Source organism: Odocoileus virginianus, chromosome 16 (genome assembly GCF_023699985.2).
Source record: "Odocoileus virginianus isolate 20LAN1187 ecotype Illinois chromosome 16, Ovbor_1.2, whole genome shotgun sequence".
NCBI classification, from domain to species: Eukaryota; Metazoa; Chordata; class Mammalia; order Artiodactyla; family Cervidae; genus Odocoileus; species Odocoileus virginianus.
In genome coordinates this window covers 45,465,218-45,487,345 of record NC_069689.1, presented here as the reverse complement: position 1 = coordinate 45,487,345, position 22,128 = coordinate 45,465,218, and the positions used below count along the sequence as shown (strand labels likewise).

The window sequence follows — 22,128 nt, the reverse complement described above, 5'->3', positions numbered from 1 at the left end:
CACAAAGAATCAGACACGACTGAGTGACTAACACATACGAGGATCGCAAGGATGGGACCTGGTTTCCAGGAGAACCAACCATGTGATTAGAGAGCTTGAATTTTTGGTCACATCCCCCAACATCCAGGGGGAGAGAGCTTAGAGGTTTAACCAATTGCCAATGGTCGGTGATTTAATCAATCGTGACTATGTAATGAAGCTCCTATAAAAATCCAAAAGGATTGGGTTCAGAGAGATTCTGGGCTGGTGAACACGTGGAAGCACAGAACCACTCGAACCTCTGGCTTATCACCAGTCAGTCAGAACTGCATGGGCTTGAGACTGACACCTAAAGGGGGGAGCAGGGGAGTCTAGTGGGACTGACACTTTAACCTGTAGACTTCAGTGGTCTCTCCAGGTAGTGTCCGAATTGAGTTGAACAGAAGAACATCCAGCTGGTGTCTAGAGACCTACTTGATGCTGTGGGAAACCACCCACTTCCACACCCTGGAAACTGGATCTCAAAACACATTTCATCTGAACAGACATTTTCCAAAGACATACAGATGGCCAACACATACACAAAAAAGTGCTCAACATCACTAATAATCAGAGAAATATAAACCAGAACCATAATGAAATATCACCTCCCATCTGTTAGAATGGTTATCATCCAAAAGTCAAGAGATCATGAGTGTTGGTGAGGATGTGCAGAAAAGGGAAACTTCATGCACTGTTGGTGGAGATGTAAATTGGTGGAGATGAAGGCATGATGAAAAACAGTATGGGGGGGTCCCTTAAATTTTTTTCAAAGAGAACTACCCCATGATTCAGCTATCCCAATTCTGGGTATTACTTCTGGGTATTAATCTAAAGAAAAAAAAAAACTTGAAAAGATATATGCACATACATCTACACAAAAGCGTGTGTAAGAATTTTCACAGCAGCATTGCTCATAATAGCCAAAAGGTGGGAACAACCCAAATGTCCATCAGTCAGTAAACAGATAAACGAAAGGTGGCAAATCCATACAGTGAAATAATATTCAGCCATAAAAAGTAAATGCAGTACTGAAAGATGCTAAAACATCGATAATCCCTGAAGGCATTATGAATGAAGAAAGTCAGATGCACAAGTCCACACATTGATGAGCCCATTCACGGGAACTGTCCAGAACAGGCAGATCTGTAGAAACAGAAGAGGTTGCCTAGGGCTGAGGCGGGTAGGGAATTGGGGTCGGTTTCTTTTAAGGGTAATGAAAATTAAGTGTGGTGAGAGATGCACAACTCTGTGAATACACTAAAAACCACTGAACTGTATGCTTTAAATGGGTAATTATATGATACATGAACTACAGCTCCATAAATCTCTGTGTGTGTATACATACATACTTATAGGAATAAAAATAGTCCTTCCTGTGGATTCAAAACAACTACACAAACATTGGAGGACAAAGGCACATCTTGACAACAAGTTTGCATTAAAAGCCCAGGGGCTGGTTATGCCCGGGAATGAGCTGTCAGCTTTGGGCTGGTTCTGCTGAAATGCCGAGGTAATTTTGTGGAAACAGAACATCCAAGGAAAGAGGCATGGTCTCGCCAGCCACCCCTCTCCTCCCAGTTCTCTGGCTCTGGGAATCTTGATACAGGGCAGATGCTGACTCAGCAGGTCTCAGTGGTGCACAAGCTCCCGCGTTTCTAACAAGTTCCCTGGTGACACCCGGCTGCTGGGGCACGGGCCACTCCTCTGAGCAGGAAAACAGGAAACCGAAGCCCAGAGGTGCTAAATAGCTTAATCCAGGCCACCCACTCACAGAGGGCAGAAGATCCGAGCTCAGGTCTACTTGACTCCAAAACCCAGCGTCTTTCCACCAGACCACCCCTGACTCAGGGTCTGGTCACCATGCCCCCACCGAAGCCAGATCTGAGAGAAGGACTGGGAAACGGCAGGCTCTGGAGCCCACATCAGAGGAGCAGCTGGAGCATGAGACACATGGCCATCTTAAAGGAAGACGCAGGAGACATGGCAGTTGGCCGCAAGCCTGGGAAGACCTGCCGTGTGGGATGGCCATGCCCACCTGCCTGGACGGCCCCTTGGAGGGCGGTAGGTCCATGAGGAGACATCTGGACACATCGGTGTGGGCTCCTTAAGGAGAATATCCTAATGGAGCTGTCCCAGAGCAGAGCAGGCTCTCCCAGGACACAGGAGCCCCAGACGAGAAGCCAGAGCCCCTGACCACACCTTAGTGATTCTGGCCTACCTCTATTCCATCTTCTGTGTGTTCAGACGCTCAGTCGTGTCTGACTCTTTGCAACCCTATAGACTATAGTCCATCAGGCTCCTCTATACCATCGTCTTAGCCCTGTCATAAAAGAGGCATCATGTGCTATGATTATAAAAATAAATCTTACAATGACAAATCTTTAAATTCTAGCTAAGGGTACTCTGCTGGGAGACCTATTTTCTTTCTTCTTTTAAAGGAGATTAACAAGTGTTCTAAGTGTTACAGCCATGTTAATAGGAAACAGAAACTCTTTCCTTGATACATTTAAGATGGAAATAAAATTCAAAAGATCATCCTTTTTCTCCTTCTGAAATTCAGCAGTACCACTTCAATCATCTTGGAAAGCACTGGGCCTAACGATCTAAATGCCCTTTCGACCATGAGCTTCTGGACCCCTGCCTCCCTTCTCTAAAGCTAAACAGCCCTAGTTTCTCGAGCCTTGTTCAAATGGTTTCAAGCCCTCTCATCCCCCTGTTGCTCTCCACAGATAAGCACCAGTTTGTTTCAGCCACAGCTTGAGCAGCACCAAAGAGAATGGGGCTGTAATTGAGCGGGAACATCATCCTTCCATTAAGACAGCCCTGGTCCCATCTGCTTCCCAGCCACCCCCACTGCAGCGCCCGGGGCCCTGCGCTCCAAGGATGAGAATGCAGCTTCCTTTCCTTTCCTCCATGAGGTGTAGACATATAGCTTCCCTGGCCTGTCCTTGATCTCTGGCTGCTTTGGGACAGACTGCACGATATTCATTCAATGAGGCAGTTTGGGATTAGCAAAAAGAACAATGGTCTTACCGTTAAGAGTGCTTCCAAAACAAACTAGATGGCCTTAGCGTGGGGTTGCCTTCCCCTCCATAAGGCTTGCAAGCAGAATCTGCCAAGGAAATAATTCAGCTACCGAAGCCTGGCCAGCAGTTGATGGGAAGGCCTCCCATTCTACAGCCCTGTGCCTCTACAACGCAATACTCAAAGACAGAGAAGAACATGCAAAGACGCTCCATGATGGAAGATTACTTCTGATCCCACGCCTGCTCTCTGCCCTGAATAGTCCAAAGCATCAGATTCTTCTGCCACAAATCATTTCATCCTCACAGCTACTCTGTGAGGTAGCTAAGGTGTCATTTTGCAAATGACCAAACTGGGACTCAGAGATGCCAAACCATTTATCTGGGTCACCCAGTCAGTTGGCAGAGCCAGGACGCCAAGTGTGTTGAGTCTGACACCAAAGTCCACGTTCATCTCATTCTCCAAAGGTCCTGGGTGGAAATGAGAGGAGCAAAAGGCCATCAGCTGAAGGAATCTGGAACACCAGGATGAGCACTCTTAATTCAATATGAGAGGTAAGAAAAGACAACTTTTTTGACGAGAGGAGTTATTTTCTTCATCTTTGTAAACACTTGAGATCAGTTAATAATTTAAAAACCAGAGGAATAGTGAACGAGGGGAAATAAATGAAAGACAGGGCCCTGGGAGAGGCGCAGAAGCAGCTCAGACAGGGAGGCTCCTGGCAGCCCTTGGCTGTGTGCCCTCGGGGACAGAAACCAGCCTCCGACTGAGAAACAGCTGAGCGTGAGCGCGGCAGGGAGCAGCCGGATGGATGGGACAAGGGCACACGCCCCTCAGACCACCTTCACGGAAAGCACGTCCCCAGCTTCTTACAGGAGAAAAGCTGGAAGGTTGCATTACAGGCAGACCTCATTCCACTGCGCTGCACTTTACTGTGCTTCACTTTATTGCATTTTTTTTTACAACAAATCAAAGGTTTGTGACAACCTTCGGCCAGTGTCGTTGTCCCAACAGTAATTGCTCACTTGATGTCTTTATGTCACATTTTGGTCATTCTCACAATATTTTAAATTCTTTCATTATCATTACACTTGTTATGATGACCTGTGATCAGTGATTTTTGATATTACTTATTACAAAAAAATTACTATGACCTTTTGAAGTCTCAGATGTTCTTGCCTGGAGAATCCCAGGGACGGGGGAGCCTGGTGGGCTGCCGTCTATGGGGTCACACAGAGTTGGACACGACTGAAGCAACTTAGCAGCAGCAGCAAATGACAATCAGCTTTTTTTTAGCAATAAAGTATTTTTAATTAAGGTGTGTACATTCTTTTAGACATAATGCTACTGCATACTTAATAGATAATAGTATAAACATAATTTTTCTATGCACTAGGAAACCAAAGAATTTGTGGGATTCGTTTTATTGCAATATTTATTCTACTGCAGTGGTCTGGAACCTCCATAAGGTCTCCAAGGCCTACTTATACTCACATCTTCACAGTACTCCGCCATGAACATTAACTGCTTGCCACCAGGGAATTCACAATTCTGGGATGTCTTTCATTTGCTCACAGGGTTACTGGAAGTTACTATAATAATTAACTCATACACAGTCTCATCAAACAGCTCTGATCCCTGTAACTTCCATCTAACCACACAAACAGGTTTCCCAGGCGACGCTAGTGGTAATGATCCCACCCGCCAATGCAGGAGACATAAGAGACTCGAGTTCCATCCCTGGGTTGGGAAGATCCCCTGGAGGAGGGAACGGCAACCCACTCCGGCATTCTTGCCTGGAGAATCCCATGGACAGAGGAGCCTGGTGGGCTACAGTCCAAAGGTCATGAAGAGTCAGACAGGACTGAAGCAACTTGCATGCATGCAGGCAACCACCCACACACACAAACACACAGACCTTCACGAATGCCACTGGAAAATTACAAAGGAACCAGGGCCAGCCTTCTCAAAGGTCACAGGTAAGCACATGGCTGAAGCGGCGCGTGTGTCAAGAGGCAAGAGGCTCTGTGGTACCACTGGCTGCTTGGGAGTCCACATGTCTCCAGCCACAGAGGAGCATTTACATATGATGCCCACTTCTAAATACCAGAGTAAAGAGCACAAGATGTGGATAACACCTGAGCGCTTTTTGGAAATCATGCAAAACTTCAGCAACGATCATGGAGCCCAACAGCAGGAAAACATTTGGAAACTTTATTTAAAGCTCTAGGAAACATAAAGAAAGATCCAGAGTGATATTTCTTAGAGCTTATGAATATTTATTATAATACATTCTCAAAAACAACCGAAAAATTAAGTACAATGGAAATAGGAAACAGATTTATGAGTCAGTCATATGTTTTTACATTATGCAAATGCAGTTAAAGACCTTTAACCAGAATATTGCTAAATGCCAGAAAAAGGCAGAGGAGAGGGCTGCTGATATTTGGACATCCTCTTAAAATTGGCAAATGATATTTTCAGAGTGTTTTGACAATCTGTGAGCTCCTCCTGTTACTTTCTCTAACCTGGGGCATTCAAGGCGAAGTCAGAGTCCTGGGGTTATCCCAGCCCCTTTGTTCAACAAGGACTTGGCCAAACAGGAATAGGAAGTGTCCTAAACCTTGACCAGAAAGCTCTCACACACGGTTCAGCCAACCCTAGCCCTGAAGCAAGGAGGAGGCTTCACCAACATGCCCAAAACTCCAAGACAGCTAACTAAGCACACTCGTGTCTCAGGATTAGTAATGAGAGAAGCATGCATGATAGATATGTGCTAAATAACGTTCTCTGGTCAAGGATGTCACTTTGGGCTTTGTGACACCTGTGGAACAGGGCATCCTCTGACTACAGGCCTGAGATGGACATGCAGGGTGAAAGGCAAAAGTTCATCCCCGGGGAGCTGGAGAGTTGAAGGAGGCCCCTTTGGCAAAGTGTAGTTGAAGACCCCTAACCCCAAACTTTCAGCAGACACCGCATCCTTGAAGGAGGGGTAACTCACTAAGTGTTGGTTTGGTTTTTTAAATTTCTTATTAGGAAAGCAATATATGGTCACTGCAGGAAATCTGTAAAAACACATTAAAGTATAACAAAAGAGTAAATTTCTAAATAGGATTGACCTTATATTGGGACTCCCTTGAGGTCACAGATGAGGAGCTTTGCTTCCAGCTTGCTGGGTGGCCTGGGCTCCAGGCAGACTGTTGGGCTGGAACCCTCTCCCACCCCACACTGCTCACTGCCAGCAGCCCCAGGCCCGCCCCGCCTCCATGCAGCCGAGAACAGCCATCCACGCGAGCTCAGAGCACTCACCCGAGAACCTGAAATTGGTCAGCTTCCAACAGTGAAATTGGTGACAAACAGGTCACGATGCAGAGGAAGAATAAATGTGCTACTGATTACATCAATTTCACCACCAGAAACAAAACCCCACCAGATCATCACCTTGCAAAAATCCCCTACCCTGCACCAGCTTTCCTCATCCAGTCTGGCAGGGATAAAAATGGTCCCTGGGCTTCCCTGGTGGTTGAGTGATAAAGAATCTGCCTGCCAATGCAGGAGACGTGGGTTCGATTCCTGGTCCGGGAAGATCCCACATGCTGCAAAGCAACTAAGCCCTTGCACCACAACTATTGAGCCTGTGAGCCTCCGCTAGAGCCTGGGGGTCATAACTACAGAAGTCTGCACACCCCAGAACCCATGCTCAATCATGAGAGAAGCCACCGCAATGAGACAGTAGCCCCTGCTCACTGCAACTAGAGAAAAGCCCACAAAGGCCCAGCAACAAAGACCCAGCACAGTCAAAAATAAGAAGAAGCGAAATTTAAAAAAACAACAGTCCCTGCACTTGACAGGGCCGCGGTGACCCTCCAGGCTGTGCACGCAATGCTGTTACTAATAATAAGAACAGCACGTGTGACACTCAGAAGCAGCTCTGAATACCGTGACTCTGGGCCAGAAGGTGTCTGGTGTCTTTAACACAAAAATCAATATGTGTGTCAATAAACAGAAACCATAACACCCTCATGGATCTCTAAAAGATGAAAATAAATCAGTTCCGCCTTGGTGTTCTAAGTCCAGCCAAAGAGTACAACCATCACTTCTGAGGTATTTGATTCCATTCATCGTAAACAAATCAGAATTCTCGTGTACTAAAGTCATTAATAACTACTAACCTGTCTTTGTGTCCTGGGGATTAACCAAGACCAAGATTTTGTGTTGAGGTTCATCACGGTGCATGGTGCAAAAGCAAACAGACGAAGCTTCAAGTTTAACCTGAAAAAAAAAAAATCACCATTTGGTTCTGTCATCACAGCAAGAGCACAAGAAACTGCTGGACAGTTAAGCCAGCACACTGCTCGTTCAGAGAACACGGCGGCACAGAGGCTCCTCTGACAGGACGGAGGAGCAGGAACACGGAACCTCAAGCACCCGGAGCTAAACACCAGCGCAGCCTGACAAAGGGCCCTCCTCCGTCTCCCCCAGCAGACCCACTCGTCCCCTCCCTCACCTGGCTACCCGATAACAGCTGACTGTCTCCTCAGTCCTCGCGGCCTCTCCTTCCACCCCCTCTGGCCCCAGCAGCCTTCCCCACCCAAATCCCCGCCGGGTCTCCACCTGCGAAAGCCGGAGGCCACGTGAGGCCCCACCTGCCAGGCTGACCTCAAGGATCCTCCTGTGGCCACTCTGTGCAAACTGCCTGGGCAAGCCTGGGAAGTGACGTGAAAGTCGCTCAGTCGTGTCTGACTCTCTGCAACCCCAGGGACTAGACAGTCCATGGAATTCTCCAGGCCAGAATACTGGAGTGGGTAGCCTTTGCCTTCTCCAGGGGACCTTCCCAACCCAGGGATCGACCCAGGTGTCCCACATTGCAGGCGGATTCTTTACCAGCTGAGCCACAAGGGAAGCCCAAGAATACTGGAGTGGGTTGCCATGACCTCCTCCAGGGGATCTTCCCAACCCAGGGACTGAACCCCGGTCTTCCGCATTGCAGGCAGATTCTTCACCAGCTGAGCCACAAGGGAAGACAAGCCTGGGCCCACCCGCGGAGCCAGGCTGCCTGCTGCCCTGGCTCAGGCCCCTGCCAGCAGCCTCGAGAAGCCCACACCCTCTCTGGGAACCCAGGCTGTCCTCTGGCTCTGAGGCGCGCCGGGGGTGAAGAGCCGCAGCTCAAGACCCTAAGGACTCCAAGCAGAGTCTCTGACACTGGGCTGCCTTCTCTCAAGTGCCCACGTGCCAAGTCCTGTCCCCGGCCACCAAACCCACAGGCCTCAGCTCCCTAAGCAAAAGGACAACGCATTCCACGGCAAAGTCTGTTTTGACCAAGGAGAGTGGAAGAGAATGAGAAAAGGATGTGTGGGCTGAGTGAGGCAGGCAAGCCGCCTGTAAAAGCTTATAGCAGACCTCCACGGTTTCAGAGGACTGCTTCTTAAATCTTGAGACCCGTCATCATTTTGGCACCTGATTATGTTCCAGTCACCTGAACGAAGAGTCGCTGAGCTGGCCCCTGAGGTGGCCATGTGAGGCCCCCAGACTCACCCAGCGTACAGCCATTATAAGGCCCTTAGAAACAATATGTACAAAGCATCGTATCGACATGGAAATACGCTTATTATAAACAATATTGTATTCCGAGTGCGATCTGCATGTTTAAAAGGCATGCCCAGAAATAAAACCAACAGAAACACTCCACATGTCCACAGCAATTAACATGGGTGATTTTATTTTCTCTGTCCTTGGCTGTAGTTCTCAAATAGTATACACTGAGCATACACTGTTCTATAACCAGGAGAAATCAATAAGTATTATCGTATTTTAACTATGATAAGACAATTTCAAGACTGAAAACAGAGTTCATTATGAAAAGAAAAGATTCTGGGCAGGACCAGTGTGATGTGGTATGGTACAGCCTTATCTTGTCTTTTATTGTTTTGTTTGAAAAAATTTCTCTGGGATCAAAAAGAAAAGTTAAATTTGCTAAAAGCAATGAGGAGATCCATAATCATCACAAATCAAACTATTTCAAAACCTGTTATGTGGTAGGAAACAGCTACCCTTTCTTAATTAATTGCTAAAATGGTAGGAAACCAAATGATTATTTTCAGGACTGTTTTTTTTTTTTTTAGGAGAAGCAAATTGGTGGAAAGACATTTCAGCACTTCTATCACATTAAAACAACTAAATTCTAGTAACAATCTTATTTTATTATGATTTTTGCTAATAACAACACTAAAATTATTCACTTTGTGAGCACACTACATATTAGAATTTGTTTTGTTGTGTAAGTAATGCTGTAACCCATAAATAAGCATGAAATAAAAGCAGATGAGTCAGAGTGCATCCTAAAGTACTTCAGGACTAACTCCTGCATTTCACCACCCTTCTTAGATTACCCAGCATGCCCCATACTCTGTCCAGCAGCCCTCAGCCCACCAGCCCCCCACTCCCCAAGAGGAAGCCCAAGAGTAAGGCCTTAGCCTTGACTGAGCGCCTACTCGCCTTCCAGCATAGGTGTCACTAGGCGGCGCTGAAAGCGTGTGCTTACAGCCACCTCCCTCTGCAAATCCAGAATAAGGAATCACCCTTGGGCGCTGGATTCTTCCAGAAGTAGATTACAAACAAGCATCTCTGAAATCTCAAGGAAGCCACACTATATAAACTGTAGAAGCCATTGTTTTAATTAACTCTCGAACAACTTCAGTACAGCGAAATAAAACCCTGTCTTCCTCAACTAACTTTGCCTGCCAGACAGCAGCAACTCCTGGTATGAGTGAACTTTTATTTGTATAAAACAAGAAAATCTTGCCTCTTTCAGCAAATCAGCCTCAAATCTGAAAAGCAGCTAACCAATTTAGGTACAGTCCAAGATTCACATATTCTTTTTACTTAAGGGGGGAAAGGTCTTAAAAATAGCACAATTATTAAATTTCACTCACAATCCCACCATCCTAAGTTTTCATTTCTGATTTCTTCCAGTCCATATTCAAAAGCATAATTTTATCAGTGCTAAAAATCATAATTGGTGCAACTTCATTCCAAATCACAAACTTTTAGGACTTAATCAAACCTTAGAGACTAGAGGTCAGTCAATCCCCTCATTTACAAATGGGAAAACTGAGGCCAGCCAGACAACACACACAGCTCTCATTTAATCCTCAGAACAATAGTACGAGGTAAGCACTGCTATTGTCCCAAATCCTGAGATGAGAACAGCAAGACCAGAGAGGTAAAGACACTTGCTTAAGATCACACAGCTCTAGAGTGGTAGACATGAAGTTCACGGCAGATTGTCATGCTGACTGCCTTATAGATCTGGACTTACCCTCATAACCCCAGTCCAGGATTCCTTTTGCTTCTCAAAGTGGAATCATTCCAGTATTCATTCCAGAAGGATTTATTTTTTTAATCTCTAATACTCTTTCACTAACATTCTCCTTTCTAATAAGTTAGATTATACGAAACTCTCCACCAATTAGAAGATCACACATACCTGCTCCCCAGTGGGAAGAGAGAAAACCTCCGGTGAGGGCCCCGCTCCTTCCCCAAGCATGGCATAGTAAGCCAGAGTCGCTTCCTGATGCCCAGCAGGGTCGTCTTCCAAAATATCCACGGGGTAAATGCCTGCTAGGGGATAAAGAAGGCAAAAAATGACATGAGCTCCACTCTTTCATTGAGATAAAGGTCACTTACTTCTTGAATATGAAAAAGAAAAAAAGCAGCCAATTGAAACTTGCTCTAAAAAGTACATTCATTTATTTTTTTAAGTGTAAAAGAAAAAAGCAGTATAACAGCAAGAATCAAAAGAAAATAGAAGATAGCCCTGATGCTGGGGTTGGCACCCAGCCCAAGAAGACATGAGGTTCAATGTGAACCCTCTTAGACCACTGCAGAAACTTTCTTTATATCCTCAAATTATAAAATGGTTTCCCAAGTATTTTCCAGTAGGGCCAGCCACCGTGGCCACATGTACAAACAGGTACCCTGAGAGTGGACCCCAGCAGGTGAGAACCTTGATAACTTGGACAAAGTCCAGCCTGAGTAATTATTTTGCCAGCTTACATTTGCTTTGAAGTTGGTTTGTCAGTCTGCTCAATTGTAAGAGTTTAAGTGTACTAGTTAGTATGAACTCGGAAACGACATGTGCAAACCTATATGGCCATACACAGACTATTACAGATTAATTTGTAAGTTATCTCCTATCTCTACTCAGCATCTCTTTCTTATCACCACACTTTTAGAGGAAGACTATATCCTTGAATAATCATACACGCTGAGCTCATACAGTTCAGCTCAGAACCGGCAGTTGGTTTTCCCTTGAGATGCTAGCTCACCTCTGACTGGCACATCCCTGGGCAGGGGGAGGCTCCGTAGCTCTGCCCTCCTGCAGCCCCCTCCTCTGACGCACCTCTGGGCCTCCCGTGGTGGGAAGCGTGAGAGAGTAGCTGTCTTCTCCTCCTCTTTCTTCTTCCCCTTCCCCCTCCTCTGCCTCCTCAAGGAAGATAAGCCTGCACATAAACACCCACTGAAATACCAGCTTCCTACTCTCTCTCAGAATCTCCATTCCTTCTGCCAGCCACTTTTCAGGGAACAGAGACTGCTCTTAGCAGCAAACAGTTTCATGTCTCCGATTCACCAAGTTTGCCTCTGATGACTTATACTGCCATTGACTGGGGGAAGTGCTCGTAGACAACAGAGGCTGTCAAGAGCAGGGCTGGACCAGGCCTCAGCCCTGCCCCTGACTCTTCATGGTGAAAATGTCACCGGCACAAAGAGTGGTGAAAGGATGAGTAAAAACACTCTCCCACTATCAATTTTAAATATTTGAGTGTGAAACACATATCAAAAAAATTACAACTATAAATACACAGATGCAAATGTTTTAGATAAAGAGGTAAAGAATTAACAGCCCATTTGGTGACGATGAACAAGGCATTGATGAAGCTGGGGGTCTCTTTCTAAACAAGGTTGTGCCTCTAGGTAGAGGAGATATCCTGCTATGGAAGGCACACACTGGGGTGTGGGTGTGTGTCTGTGTGTGTATGTGCATGTTTTCTCTCTACACACATACACACACACACACATTCAAGGAGGCCCAGGTTCCTTCTCACTACGGTGGGCCAGGAAGCCCCTAGCAGCTGATTAGACATGGTGGCCAGGCAGAGCCAATACACACCCCCACTCCCACTCCTTACTGGGCACTCTGGACATTTCAGCTCAAAGCTGACGGATCCAAGCCGTGTCAGATGGCTCCTTACTGGGGGACCCCTTCAAACCTGTCACTGAAGCCTCAGCCTGCAGCATCTCTCTCCAACTGTCCTGATGCCGTCAGTTCAAGGCCTCAGCATCTCGTAATGATAACCTCTGGCCTCACCTCTCCCCTTCCACCCATCCTTCCTCTGCCCCCAATAAAAACACTGTAGCCAGTCCTTGGCGCCAGGTGACAGCAGGCTGCAGAGTCCTCCTGCCTCTGATTTCACCGAGTCCAGCCTAACTCCCACTTATGGCTGAGAAAACTGAGGCCTGCAGAGACGACCAGCTGGCTAGTCAGCAGCAACACCAGGGCAGGAGGGCCTGTCTGGTCTCAGAGTGTGTAAAACAGTCCGATGACGTTGGTGACACCATCCAGGCAGCCTTTTCTGCCAGCCTCACAGGCCTTTACAGGCCCACATCCCCTCCTTGGCGGCCCCCACTCCCCGCCTTGCCATCCTCAAGGCCCATCTCAGTCTCCGGCACTCCTGGGGTGCTCCTGGAGCCCCGGAAGCAAGGGCTCTGAGAGGCCCTGAGTCCCAGGACGGGACCCTGGCCGCCCTGCCCCGCCCCATGCTGCAGGGCCGTGCACACCCGAACTTTGACAGCAGTCAACAGGGGACCTGAAGATCCCTGCAGACCCTCGGAGCGCTGGTTCTCTCTTCTCCCCGCTCTGCCTAACCCCCAATATGGGTCTCTCCCTGCCGGCGCCTTTTTCATCCCAAGCACTTCAGAAATGTGGGTGGTTGTTTAGCTGAGCTCTCTGTTCACACTGCTATTCATCCAGTTGATCCAGTGGCTTCCCACAGGTATGAGAAACGATTCCACGCACGTCCCGGTAAATTAAGGAAAACGCACAGGCAAGTGGGCTGCTCCAGCCCTGGGTACCCGACTCAGGCCGCGTGGTTCTCCCACGAATGCGGTTTCAATCCGCTGCCTTTCTCCAGACACCCCCAGGAACACCGTCTGAAGGAGCAAGCGGAAATCCCACTCGGCCTGTCCTCTCTGGGGCTGGTCCCGCAGACGCGGGTTTTGGTCCACTCCAGTGAGGTTGAGGGCAGCTGGAAGAGCCTTACAGATGCCCCCTGACCCCGCCCCTACACACACACACACACACACACACACACACGTGCGCACACGAGCTGAGACCCCTGACGACAGGGGACGGGAGCACAGTGTAATCCCCCAGCTTTTCCAGACAGGCTCAGGAGGGGGTACCTTACCCGAGACCACCGGCCCCAGAGGCCTCGCCGGGTCGCCCTGAGGCTGTCACAGCTTGCCCGCCATCGGCTCTGGCCGCATGTGGTCAGGAGAAATGTGTCCCAGCTGGCTGTGCTGCCGGAGTTGTGAGAGCCTCTCAGAGAACCCGGTGGGCACCCCGGTCCCTCAGGCTCCTGCAGTGCAGCCAGGGGCAGGCCCTGGGTTTCTCCACAGAAACCCAGCAAAACCAATCAGCCGGACGGCATGAGCATAGGGGCTGCACGGGGCCTGCCTCGAGGGAAACACTAACCCTCCGAAAAAGGGATATCCAAACGTCTCGATGCCCACAGCAATGTGGCCCCCACGCTAGCTTCCCCTCTCAGACGCCTAAGCCGGGCCAGACCGCCGCACCTCCAGAAGGAAGACGCACCCCGAGCCAGCCAGGGACAGCGGGAAGCTGTGATCCTCCAGCCTTTGGGGCTTTAATGCCTTCTCTTCTCTCCGGGGAGACTGCCCCATCCGAGAAGTTCAGGCAGATTTCCTCTTACACGGAAAATGCTTGGGTGAGCTTTCTGGAAAACTGGGTGGGAGCAACAACCGGAGCTTAGTTAAGGCAGGACAGGGGAGGGGGCCTCCAGTGCCAGCTGGGAAGGGAGACCCGTCTCCAGCCGAGGAGCCACACACACAGGCACACAGAGGCACACACAAATACACACACACACAGGCACACACAGACACACACAAATACACGCACACACAGATACACGCACACACAGGCACACAGAGGCACACACAAATACACACACACAGGCACACACAGACACACACAAATACACGCACACACAGGCACACACAGACACACACACACAAATACACGCACACACAGGCACACACAGGCACACACACAAATACACGCACACACAGGCACACACAGGCACACACACAAATACACGCACACACAGGCACACACAGGCACACACACACAAATACACGCACACACAGGCACACACAGACACACACACACAAATACACGCACACACAGGCACACACAGGCACACACACACAAATACACGCACACACAGGCACACACAGACACACACACACAAATACACACACACACAGATACATGCACACACAGGCACACAGAGGCACACACAAATACACACACACACAGATACACGCACACACAAATACACGCACACACAGGCGCACAGAGGCACACACACACAAATACATGCACACACAGGCACACACAGACACACACACACAAATACATGCACACACAGGCACACAGAGGCACACACAAATACACACACACAGATACACGCACACACAAATACATGCACACACAGGCACAGAGAGGAACACAAAAATACACACACAGACAGATACACACACAGATACACACACACACAGGCACATAAAGACACACACAAATACACACACACACAGGCACACAGAGGCACACACAAATACACACACACAAATACATGCACACACAGGCACACAAAGACATACGCAAATGCACACACACAAATACAAGCACACACAGGCACACAAAGACACACACAAATACATGCACACAAAAATATAGGCACACACAGGCACACACAAACACAGGCACACACACAGGCACACACAAACACATAGGCACGCACACACATACACACAGGCACACGCAAACACGGGCTAGTGGCCCCACGTCACACAGGGAAGAAGGAAGCCCCCCGCCCAGCCTCCCCCCGCAGGGCACTCCCGGGGTGGGGGGGGGACAGGGGGCCTCAGGGGCCCGCGGGGAGTCAACAAGTCCGGAGCACTTTCCGCAGGCACTCAGGCAGCCCAGCCTCCCAGCTGCTGGGGGAAGGCCGACCCAGGCAGGGGCTTCCAGATGCGAAACGCTAAGAGGCTTTAATGGTTTGAACCCAACAGGAAATATTTTTCCAAAGCCAAAAGAATGTAATCTTTTTAGTGTGATGTAAAACGCTTTCATGAAAAAAGGCACACAGTTGAAATGATAATTCAGTGCAGACCGTAAAGAAATTGAAATCCCCAAACCAACTCCGCATGTAAGAATTCACTCTAAGCACATGTTGGCTATGGTCACCCAAAAAACAAAAGCAGAGATCTGTCTTAGAGCATTCTTCCAGGGAAAATGCCAAAGTCATTCAGGATCTTCATCCCAAAGCTTCCAGGGCTGGTAACGGGCCTGCCACACTCTTCCGAGCCACTGCCCGTCCCCCGCTGCTGATCCCTCAGCCACGGCCGCCAGTCCTAACGTTCAGAGCTTTTCTAGCGTTTCTTGGTCCTCTCAATGTAAACACCAAAGCCAACTAATGAAGACCTTGAAAAGGATCAATGCTCTGCACCTAACTATCAATTCAGTATCACTTGCAGAGTATTCTTTCCAAACACCACCTCATGCCAAAGATTAGGAAAATTCTTCCATTTTAGGAAAGTGCAATTTTTCTCATATGGATCTACAATTAAGAGAAACATTAATAAGGAGATTCTAAATTCTGCTAACCCCACTCAAAGAATTCTGACTTTACTGAGAACCCCTGTCAGTAACCGCGTGGCATATGTCACTGGAAAAAACTGGCTGGAAGTTGTCATTCTTGAACTACAGAAAGAACAATTCTTGCTCATGGTTATATGTGAAAACAATTTTAAGGATGCAAAATTAGAGTCTGCTACTTTTGTTTTTAACAATTGGCTAAGAGTAGATATCGCTAGAACAGAAATTTGTTTCTTTCCTTTTTCACATAAGCAGGCTGATTGTTTTCGTCACAAAGTAGTTTGCTTCTAAAGGGAAATTATTAGGAGAAGGAACCCTTATTACAGGAGAAATCTGTTGAGAGGCATTAAGTGCCTTCCTCTGAGCTGGGCAAAGAGCTCAGCTCCCCCATGCCAACCAGAGAGAGGGCATCTGACAAGAAGTGTCTGCACCCAGGTGTTCGGCAGGGTAGTGCCTAAAGGAGAAGCTTTCCAAATGCCACCGGCATGGCTCAGAACTCAGCAGCAGGAATTCAGGAGGGTCCCTGATTCCCAGTGAGCATGCACCTCAAAAATGCACTTCCGAGCTGTCTGCTTTGAGAAAGTTCGGTATTCACAAATGCAAACTTCATCCTGACCCTCCACAGCACGCCTCAAAACTGAGAACTACTTTTAACTTGAAGTATGATTACATATAATTTTTAAAGAGGGCCACTGCGCACAGCGAGAAATACCCACAGTTATGTGAGGCAGTGTCTGGGGTTTACTTAATATCAAAGAATCCAAGGTTCCTGACTTCCCTTGTATCCTGCCAGCATTTTCACACATATATTCTCTGGAACACTAGCTTCACAAGATATGCTGTGGAAGGAGGTTTCTGAGGCCAGCAAGTTGGGAAAAGGGGACCTGCTGTGATGCTCGGAGCTCACTACTGGGGGTTCTATGCACCTATCAGCAGTCAGGACGTTTAGGAACCTTGTAGCAATGGGATTTTCTTAATCCAGTGTTTATCTCCCAACTGGCTTAACGAGGGACCCCAGCTCCAGAACACTAACACTTGACAAATGACACAGAAGAGTGAGGTGACATGATGTCAGGGCCAGACGACCCATCACTCTTAGAGAGCAAGCCTGCCAATGTCTGCAGCCCAAGGACCACAGGCAAGGGGAGCTTGGTGTCAGCGGAGCAGTCCTCCACTTGGAGGACGAGAGAACAGAAGGTGAAGCAAATACACACTTGGATATTTTTGTTGATTTTTGAAGAGCAGCTGATCGCCAAAATATTCTTAGCAAAGAATTGAAAAAAAAAAAAAAGTTGGAAGACAGAATGTAGAATATGTTAGAATTTCTGAGCAGATGAGCGAAGTTGTCAGGGAACGGAGGCAGTGCTGAGAAAGGTCTGCAGGTGGTAGGTAGCAGGGTAGGTCTCGTCGCCAGGAATTGACAGGGAGCCTGTTGCTCTGTTACCACAGATTTAGTATTGGCCAACTTGCAACTTGTCATTGCCTTGGCTGAGAATAAATCACTTATCCCACCCAAATCTAAGATGGTAAAGTATGCAGATGACTTGGTATGCCACCCACACAAAGATTTATGTAATCCTAATTGCTTTTAATATGAAGGTCTCATAATCTGAGCATTGGTGCATCTTATTCTTAGGCGAATGATACAAAGATAAAACTATTTTTCCCTCTGAATCACTTGAAAGGAGATGAGGTGGGTCTGAAACAGACTGTTCCCTTTGCATTCAAAGAGGTGTCATTTTGGGGGACAAATGTGGAGCCCTACGGGGGCAGACAGGAGGAAATAGCATCTCAAACGTCTCACAAATGGTAACAGAAGGGGGCCTCACCTGATGCAGCTGCAGGAGGCTCAGGCCCACCTTGACCCTGACTTTGAGTCCTTCCTCCCCACGTGGTCAGTGTTATGGTGCCCTGTTGGTCTAACCTTTGCCAGGAAGGAAGAGGGCTTTGGCACACACTCAGGAAAACATGGAAAGCCTGATTCTTTGTACCCTGAATTTAACTGACCAGGAACTTGTAAAAATACCAAACTCCAGAGTCAATAACACACCACAACACGCGGCAGTCCTGAGCCGGTGGGAAAAATGCTGTGGGGGAGGGGACAGCTGTCCAGCAGGAAAGCAGAGCCCTAAACCACATGGCACACGACGAGAGGGGAAAAAATAACTCACCACCAGCATGCTTTTACCCGGTAGTCACAGAATAACATTTCTCAGAACCCACCAAAAAACTGTGGCTGTTGGAGGACTTTGTAAACTTTCATCCAGAAGTCACACATCCCTGTATGTCCATCTATTACACTGCTAACAATAATATTTCTAAAAAGGGTCTAAAGACCCTAAAAACTGGGTCTCTATCTGGCACGCTCAGCCCTGTGCAGAGCAACAAGGAGAACTGAAAGTAGAATAATCCTCAGTCTCCATGACTCAGTTGTAGATTAAGCTGGAGCCTCTGTTTTTTAAATACTCAGCCATATCACCCCGACTATTACGCATGGAGAATGAGTGGAGAAGAGTGGGGTGACCTTAGACTTAGGCAGCGAGCCACGCAGTGAAGGCGCAGGTATGTCCCAATATCTGGAAACCTGTTGAGAAAGCTGCATTTTTTTATTGGTGTGTAATTGCTTTACAAGGCTGAATGAGCTTCTGCTGAGAAGCAGAGTGAATCAGCTCTATGTATCCCCTCTCTTTCGGATTCCCTTCCCATTTATGTCACTGCAGAGTATTGAGTGGAGTTCCCTGTGCTATACAGTCAGTTCTCATTAGTTATCTATTTTATACATCGTAGTATAGACATGTCAATCCCAACACATCCATATGTTTGTTCTCTGCATCTGTCTCTCTTTCTGGAGAAAGCTACATTTTTATAAAGGCATTGGTCTTTCCTGTGCAAAACTGAAAAGTAGACGAAGTATGCATCCAGGTGAGTACCAGCTCAATTTTAAACAGAAGACATATAAAAGAAAGTTAACATTCTGCCTTCTGTGGATAAACAATTATCTCAAGTACTGGTTGGGAAAGAAAGCATTAAAAAAAAAAGTGGTGTGTTCTTACATTAAATGTACCCTTTTATACCTTATACTTGAACAGTTTTTTCCAGTTAACAAAAGGGCTATAGCACTTCCTCATTTGTTTGAAATTTACATCAGCTCCTTGAAGTTAAGAAAGAACAAAAAATTAAACCCGTTTTTTAGAAATGGAAACACACTCAGAAATGGAAAGTTAGTAATGGAGCTGAGACTCAAACCCAGATCTTGAGATTTCCATCAGAGCCTTTACCAGTTTGTGTACTTACTAATTTATATCATGTCGAGGACCACACACTGTGTACCAGCACAAATGGCAGCGAGCGCTCAGTATAGCATTGTTTAAAATATCTGCCTTTTAAAGGCTGAATAATATCCTGCTTTATACACACACACGCACACACACACACCCCATTTTGCTTATCCATTCCTTTGTTGATGTTCACTTGGGTTGCTTCCACGTTTTGGCTATTGTGAATAATGCTGCCATGAATATGGATCTAGAAATATCTCTCCCAGTCCCTGCTTTCACATCTTTTGAGTACATACTCAGAAGTGGAACTGTTGGATCATATGCTGGTTCTATGTTTAATTTTTTGAAGAACTGCCACACTCCACAGTGGCTGTATCATTTTACATCCCCACTAGCAATGCACAAGTGTTCCAATTTCTCCATATTCTCACCCAACGTTTGCTATTTTCTGCTTTTTCTGATAACAGCCATCCAAATGGGTGTGAAGTGGTATCTCACTATGGTTTTCATTTGTATTAGTCATGAGGAGCATCTTTTCATGTGCTAACTGGCCATTTCTTGTTGCTGTTGTTTTAAATATTTCTTTCTCTCTTTGGCTGTGTTGAGTCGTAGCTGTGGCATTCGGGATCTTTCACTGCAGCGCCCAGACTCTAAAGGGCACAGACTCAGCAGCTGCAGCCCGTGCACTTAGTTGCCCTGTGGCATGTGGGGTCTTGGTTCCCCAACCAGGGATTGAACCAACGTCTCCTGCACTGGGGCTTCTTAACCACTGGACCACCAGAGAAGTCTCTTACCGGCCATCTCTATGTCTTTGGAGAAATGTCTATTCAATTCTTTGGTCCATATATTAATAATTTTAACAACTATTTTAAAAGCTTGTAAGAATTAGAAAGAGTGACAGGAATTCACAAAGAGATAAGTGGCAAGGCTGATGTGGCCTAAACGGGCTAACCTACACAGCATTCCTCCAGCACCTGCATTACAGGGCAATGATGCCACCTTTGCCCACTGTCTAGCTAAGCCAAACCCCCAAGAAAGGTGGCAGAAGCTAGGAGCTGGCTGCAGTGAAAAGAGAACAGACTGTTTGTCATTGATACTTTAAGGCTTGGAGGAAAAAAAAACACTACCCGTTTTTAAAAATACAATAATAGTAGTAATAACAGTAGTAGTGGCAGTAGTAGAATCGTAGTGATGCCCTGAGGCCTCTATGATATCTGCTCCCAGAGTCCCTGCCCAAGGGTGACCTCAGCTTAGACCAAGGTCTTTCCAATAACCCATGGTCCTAGAAAGAGGTCTAATCAGACACAGATCACATTCATTACCAACTCTACAGCAAAGGCTTAAAGAACTTTCTGCTATAAAGCTATTTTATAAATGTATAATATAAAACTGGGCCATCACTTAGGAAATTTCATATTGCCAGATACCATATTAAGTGCTAGTCAACACAGTGGTGAAAAATCAGAAGTGGCCTCTGCTCTTATAAAACTTACAGCCTGGTCAGGAAACATAAAGAGTTAAACACCCCCATGGCATGGAGGGAGGAGAGTGACAAGGGAGGTGGGAGACAGGACAGAATGACCAGGGCCGGTCTCTCTAAGGAGGTGACCATTAAGCAGAAGACAGAAGAACAAAATGTTGGCCTCATGCTGAGCAAGATCAAGGGCCACCCAGCCCAAAGGAGCAGCCGTGCAGAAGGAAGACAGGAGCAGAGGGAGTCCACGAGGTCAAGGGCAGCCAGCGTGCCTGCAGCATGCCTGTCAAGGGAAGAAGCGTAAAGTCACAGGAAGCATGCAGGCAGAGGCCAGGGTAACAGGACTCTGGCCAAGTTCCAGACTTCAGGTTTCAAGGAAAATGCAGTAGGAGGCTGCTGAAGGGTCCCCAATGGGGTATAACCGCAGTTTACTGCTCCGCCAGGTCATACTGCCCCAAGAAACCAAATCGGAGGCAGTGCAAGCTGAGACAAATGGTGACAATGGCTTAGACTAATGATGACAGTGAAGATGATGAGAAGACATGAGCTAGATGTGGCAGTGGACAGGGCAGAATTTGCTGCTAGATGGATGGGGGGTGAGGGGCCAGACTTTCTACTTTAGCCTCACCACTTCATATAAGTCAGTGCAATTCAACTAGTAGCTTTCATATTGTGACACATTTATAAACTAACACTGGAAACAGTCTAATTGCTGTTAAGATCCTAGCTCTTTCCAAAGTGGGAAATTGATGAACCTGCTAACAGAAGAACAAGCTGTACATTATTCTGAAATACTAAATGTTTTCCTTGAGATATTACAAACCGAACTGGCATTAAAACACTGATAAAATTCTGAACATGAGGGCAAGAGCTCTGGGGTCATTTAGACCCAATTTCAAAAATCTCTAACGTATGATGAAATAAACTGCCACAAAAGAGTCAGCACAAACTATAGGTTCAGACTCACAAAGACTGCAGATATCCAAATTATCTCATATGGAAGATAGAGATGTGAAATATCTTTTTAAAAGTTTAAATATGGAATGTACATAAAGGCCCAAGATTTGTTAATTGCCCAGTAAGATTCAAGAGGGAAAGAAAATAGAGCTTCTAGAAATTTATGTCTGACATAGCCAATGAACTGAAAATATGTATCTGAAGAAATTATGCAGAATGCAGCACAGAAAGACAGAGCAAGGGGAAAATATGAAAGGCAGGTTAAGGGAGATGGAGAGTAGAATGATGAGGTCCATCCAGCAACAATTTAATCGAGGTTTCAGAAGGAGAACAAATAATAAGGAAAAGTCAAGATTTGATGGAATTTGATTGAAATTTCTCCAGAATTAATGAAAGACACCAATCCTCTGACTCTA

General features: G+C 46.8%; 1 protein-coding gene across 4 annotated transcripts in view; it reads right to left on the bottom strand.

Annotated features, from left to right (window-relative positions):
• The window catches only part of FAM169B (Protein), an 86,978-nt gene that overhangs the window by 57,794 nt on the left and 7,056 nt on the right, over positions 1–22,128 (bottom strand). For 3 of the 4 annotated variants that reach the window (XM_070478176.1, XM_070478177.1, XM_070478174.1), the window contains exons 2-3: positions 10,532–10,665; positions 7,218–7,317 (exon numbers count right to left, since the gene is read on the bottom strand). In XM_070478176.1, the coding sequence (XP_070334277.1) occupies positions 7,218–7,317; positions 10,532–10,665 (234 nt within the window). The remainder of the gene's footprint in view (positions 1–7,217; positions 7,318–10,531; positions 10,666–22,128) is intronic. The other variant, XM_070478175.1, reaches the window with a different exon arrangement.